General features: G+C 34.2%; 1 protein-coding gene across 2 annotated transcripts in view; it reads left to right on the top strand.

Moving 5' to 3' along the window:
- Window positions 1-757: 757 nt before the first annotated feature.
- LOC110716453 overlaps window positions 758-5,699 on the top strand; it is a 5,544-nt gene continuing 602 nt past the window's right edge. Inside the window, exons 1-2 of one of the 2 annotated variants that reach the window (XM_021895076.1) lie at window positions 758-975; window positions 2,717-3,874. In XM_021895076.1, the coding sequence (XP_021750768.1) occupies window positions 2,723-3,874 (1,152 nt within the window). In that variant the 5' untranslated portion in view covers window positions 758-975; window positions 2,717-2,722. Of the gene's footprint in view, window positions 976-2,697; window positions 3,875-5,699 lie in introns of both variants that reach the window. The other variant, XM_021895075.1, reaches the window with a different exon arrangement.

Raw genomic sequence — 5,699 nt, 5'->3', positions numbered from 1 at the left:
TTTCCTTATTTGGGTGTACCAAAAATGTTTGCAACATTCGCAACATACTATATTTATTTACCCAACTTTATTATTTTACACTCACATAATCTCTATTATATAAGGGAGAGTAGGGGGTGGTGGTTGGTGGGAACCTGAAATTACCAACCTACCCTTACTAATCGTTCATCAATCTTTATTTCAGTAAGGTTATTTTGGCAAATCGAATATAATTATAAAAACGTGAGATTACACTATTACCCCTGGTAATCATTCCTCACTACTTATTTGAGTAAGGTTATTTTAATAAATTGAATATATTATAATCACGTGAGATTACACTACCACCCTTACTAATCTATTTTCACTCTTTAATGGTCAATATGGAAGCAATCAAATTAGATGATTTCAATCAAGCAACTTCATAACATGACTTCATTTATAATAATGCGGGAAAAATTAGATTGTGGGAAAAAAATAATTAAATCAATTATCGCTCAATAAACCAAAAATAAAAGGCATTTCTCAATCATATAAACACAATTGTTTTCTTAGCATAATTAACTTAAACTTCTCTCTCATTATATAATAGAGATTCAGAGATAATGTACGTCGTATAATTCTTTTACACACAATATATCACACACGCACAATTCTAGTATTATATGAACCCCACTATATTTATCTCTCCTCCACTTAACTACCACAATCACCAATTCACCACAAATCTTTATACTATAAGACAAAAAAAAATAACAAAGTAACCTCCTTCTCTTTGTTGCAAACAAAGAGGGACGAAGGAAGTACTTGGTAAATAAATAAAAAGCATTTAAAAATATAAAAATTAGATTGGCATACACGTCTCTGAATTTTTGATCCGTTCGTCATAAGTGAGAGTCACCACTAACACTAATTAGGGTTTCGAACTTCGGCGGTCGACGTACGGCGGGAAGTGGCGGCGCTGCACGAGGTCTTCAATTCGCTCGACAATATTAGGTGAATTAAATCAATCTTATCTCAGGAATCATTGATTTGATTGCTTTATGTTATATATGTTGAATTGCTGGATTTGCTGCTATTTTCTAGTTAGACTTTAGAGATTAGGTTGGGTTTTTATCAAAATAAAGAAAGCAAGCAGATTCATCATTCACAATTTCGAAATTCAATTCATTTGTAAATTATTATCATTTATTTATAATAATCATATTGTTGCTATGTTGATAAATTTATCTTATTGAAGATTAATTTCGAATCCGACCTTGTCTGTAAGCTTGTTTGCCTGTGTTGCTTTTGGTTTGCTACTCTTGAGTTCCCTAACTTTTCTGAAACACAACTTAATCATCATCTCGAAATTCATAGTGAAACTTAATCGTTGATTTCAGAATTTTTATTGTTGTCGCTTTGTTGATTAATTTCGACTAACTGTTTCATATTATTGCTTGATAAAGTGTTTATTTTCTGATATTTGGGAGTTTTTATGAAATGGGCATGAATGATTTTGTGGGTTTTGATCGTTTATTTTCTGATATTTGGGAGTTTTTATCAAGTGTGTCATGTTTATAATCTGATTTTTGGGAGTTCTTATGTTTTAGGTATAAATTTACATGTGATTTTTGATTTGATTTTTTGTTTGGGCATGTCCCTGCCAGTTCTTTCTCCTTCAATTTTTACTTTTACTGCTGCTCCATCCAACCTGTCCCGTTTCAACCTTTACACTTGCATTCTTGTTTGGTTGTATGATATTGAGCTGATATTGTTTGGTACTTTGTCTAACCATCCGTAAGCTTTTGTGGTTCATTTGTTAAACTTGTTAATCTGGTTATGGTTATGTTTTTGTGGTGTCACTCTTATTGCAAAGAGAAATGTTTGTGTCACCCCCAAACTCGATACATTTTCATCTTGTGATTGATAATTGAGGGTGCCACTGGTATTTAGAATTAGGATTAAATTTTTATCTTTTCAATCCTAATTCTATCATTTTTTCTTTCAAACCTAATTCTATCATTTTCCTTTCAATCCTAAACCTGCGTATTTTAGATTTTTATAGGATTGAAAATAAATATGATAGAATTAGAATTGAAAAATTAAAGATTAAAATCAATTCAAAAAAATATTTTTCCTACGTGGCGTACTCACTCTATGCTTTCGAAATCGTATCATTTTAGAATGTATATATTGATTTATTTTTTTGTAAGGCAATATAAATGATGTATATCATCTGTCATCTGATGTAATAGGAACATGAAAGTCTGAAAACCCTAATTTGCATTCATGTCACAACATTAAATAAAACTGTAGTGGGAATGAATTTTATTGAAATAAATAATGATATTGAAAGAGGGAAAAGGTAGGCAAATGAGAACCAAGAGTATCACCATGGTTAACATAACAAGATGAAAGAAGAAGATTGCAAATAAGTTTTCATATGAATGTATAATGTAACAATGTGGAGAAATGAAGAAGCTCGCTCAATAACCTTTTAATTGAAATTTGATTGAGAAGGACGAAAAAGCTAAAGGCAATTTTGTTTGGAAATTCTTGATATGAGTAATATCTGAATGTGTGCGATAATAGCCCAATTCTAATTCCTTTTGCCTTAGTATACTCAGACATCTAGCTGATTTGGGTCAAATCCAACATTTCAAATGTAATGACTATTCCATTCCCCTGTTTTATCTCTAAAGCCAAACAAAAACTGATTTTATTTTCCATCAAAAGTTACTCCACTCTTGTGCAGATCAGAATGTCTTCTGGAAGCTTTAGTGAGGGTTCTTCATCATTGCTGTTGTCATCGAGGCGGGTGGCAAATACAGTGTTCTTGTTCATGACTCATAGTCCATCAGATCGTATCGCTCACACCTTCTTCTGCTGTGAAATCCCTACCAACTTGCCTAATGATGAAGTCGACTTCAAAGATGATTTAGAAGCGGAGAGGCTAAAGCCAATATTGGAGTTTCCCTCCAGTGAATTCCCAAATTTTATGACGTGTACGCAGCTTGGGTCCTGTTTTTATTTTCTGGGTGGGCGGCTCCTTCAGATGGGTACCAATGTTGAACAGATATATCCTTCTAATGTCTATATGTTTGATGCGACTACAATCACAAATACTACTTCTACTCATCCTACCCCATTAGAGTGCGGGATGAGGAGTGGGAAGCCTCGTGCTTGCACGTTTGTTGCAGATGGAAAGCTTTACGTTTTGTGTGCTTTCCAAAATATCATTGGCCTGGATGTAGACTATAAATCCATACAATTATTTGAGGTCTATAATCCTGAAACGGGCAAGTGGCGGAATCTGAAGGATCCTCCCGTGGAAAAACCACTACACTGGCGTATCCCCTCGTTTGAAAGAGTGTCTGAGTCTGGAGACAGCCCTTACTATCCCTACACCCGCAAGGTGGCTTTGATTGGTCGACCAGCAGACTCTCGCTGTACGATTGTGCTCGAGTTCAATCTGGACACTGAAGAATGCACTCCAATGAGGCGGATGATTCCGTATCTGCCTTTAGGTTTGATAATGGGTGACACAGTGTACCATCTTGGCGTCAGAGGAATAAAGTATTATCAACCTAAAAAGACGAAGATTTTACCAAATCATCCATGGATGATGGGGGAGGAGTTGTTTACTTTGCCAGGAGACCCTTGTTTTTGTGGGTTGCAGAATGCTTTTTGCCACCTTGGAGACATGCATTTCTGCTATGTGAGTACTGAGCTTGTTGGCCGCCGATGTTATGGGGGTACTCACCTTTTTATCCGAATGGGTGTTATTAGAGTTGTACAAGAGCAGGATTCATCCAGGTCTGAGTTGCTATATTCTGCCAAATTTGATTACGAAGTTGAATTTTCCTGGTTCAATAATAGGTTTCCCTTCATTGACTGCTATGGGCTCTACCTTGTAAGTTGTCTCTCTCTGCCCCGTTATTTCTTACATGTCTTAGATATTGTGTTACAATTATGTGGATTGTGTATGCGTAGTTACCTGAAATATTTTGTTTTAAACAAGAATATGTGTTAGATAAACTGTGTTTAGTAACCATTCCGCAAGAAACATGTTATTATTTATTTTATTATGAGTATTTTGCAGGGATGTACCAAGAAAATAGGGCATTTTGTGGGGAACTACCATAGTAAATTTTTTTTGTGGGGAAGTACCACGATATATTTAAGTTTTGTTTTAAGGTACCAAGAGGCCATTTTCCGATGACAAAGTCAACTTCCCAGCCAGTTGACTACTCTACTTACAACGATTTGTCTTAATTATACCATGATTTGGCTAGTTAACTACTCTTTGTAAGCTCACAAGCTTTGTTAGAGAATAACACGAACCAAAATTAAGACAAATAGTGGTAACTATAGTAGTCAACTAGTCGAAAAGTTGACCTTTTCACCAGAAAATGAACTACTGGTACCTTTAAACAAAACTTAAATTTATTGTGGTACTTCCCCCCCCCCCCCCCCCAACAAAAAAAAAAAAAAAAGAAAATTTACCCTGGTAATTCCCCACAAAATACCCTATTTTCTTAGTACATGCCCGCAAAAAACTCTTAAACATTCTAAAGTATTGACTTTTTCTCTCAGGTCCAAACTTATTCATCTAATTTGACAGTAAGGGTCCTTGTGACCTGATAACTTACTTTCTTCATGTTTTGAATTTTTTCTGCATTATCTCTCATTATTGATATTGTTGAGTCTTGAAGTTAGTTTGTGATGTTATTTGGACAGTTTTCAAAAAGAAAGATGGCAGGAAGATTCAATTGACAGTTTCTTATAGTGTGCTTGTGTTGATTTGTTAATAATGGTGAGGCATAAATTGTGGCACTCTCAGAAAGTGTGAAGATATGACAACAATATATTTGGTGAGGAAAGCTTTATTGAGAGAAAGATAAATGACAATTTTCATGACTTGGGAAGAAGAAAACAAAACCAAAAAAAAAAAAAAAAAAAAAAAGGATAAAGGAAAAAAGAGAAAAAAGAAAAGGAATGTTGTAAACAGAGGGTAAAAGGATTTAATGATTAAGGCCATGCCTGGAGTGGGGGTCCTATTAATTAAGTAGTAATAAAGGTCAAACTAAGGAAAATATAAGTCGATAGAGGTGGTGATAAAAAGAATAAAGCGGTAATAGTTACCCTCCATTGCCCTTGGGTAATATCTACTCTATCTCTCCCTTCCCACCACCAAGTCACTCTATAAGTTTTTTATCACCACCTTTGTTTATTATCATCTTTTTTCTTGTCTCCACTTTTAATCACTCTCATTTCTCTCTAGTTTGACTTCTATTGCCCCATGTAATGTATTACCCCCAATTCAAGTATGTCCTAAAAGAGTAAGAGTGTAAAGGGTAAGTAATAATAAAATAAAATAAGGGTATGTTTATTGGTGATCTTGGTGGGAGTCTTGACATGAGATTATATTGTGATGTTTGATCCAATATAGTATCAAGACGAGTTTTGGATTTCAAAGATTCTATTTAAGACTATACATGCATACATGACATTATTTTATTGGTTGTAATGTTCTTTTTTTTTTTAATTATAAAATTAACAATCGTTGTGTCTATATTGAAATTTGGGGATGAAGTGCAAAGATATTGAGTCTAATATAATTAAAAGTTGGTGGAAAATTGATGTGGCGGAGTGTAAGTTTTAGGGATAAAGTTACTTTAAAAATCAGAAATGAGAATTATATGCTTTCTCCGTTTTTTTTAGATGATACATTTTGC

The sequence above is a fragment of the Chenopodium quinoa genome, unplaced genomic scaffold, assembly GCF_001683475.1.
Source record: "Chenopodium quinoa cultivar QQ74 unplaced genomic scaffold, ASM168347v1, whole genome shotgun sequence".
Lineage (NCBI taxonomy): Eukaryota > Viridiplantae > Streptophyta > Magnoliopsida > Caryophyllales > Amaranthaceae > Chenopodium > Chenopodium quinoa.
The sequence above is the reverse complement of the archived record's forward strand: the minus strand, read 5'-3'. Positions and strand labels throughout refer to the sequence as shown.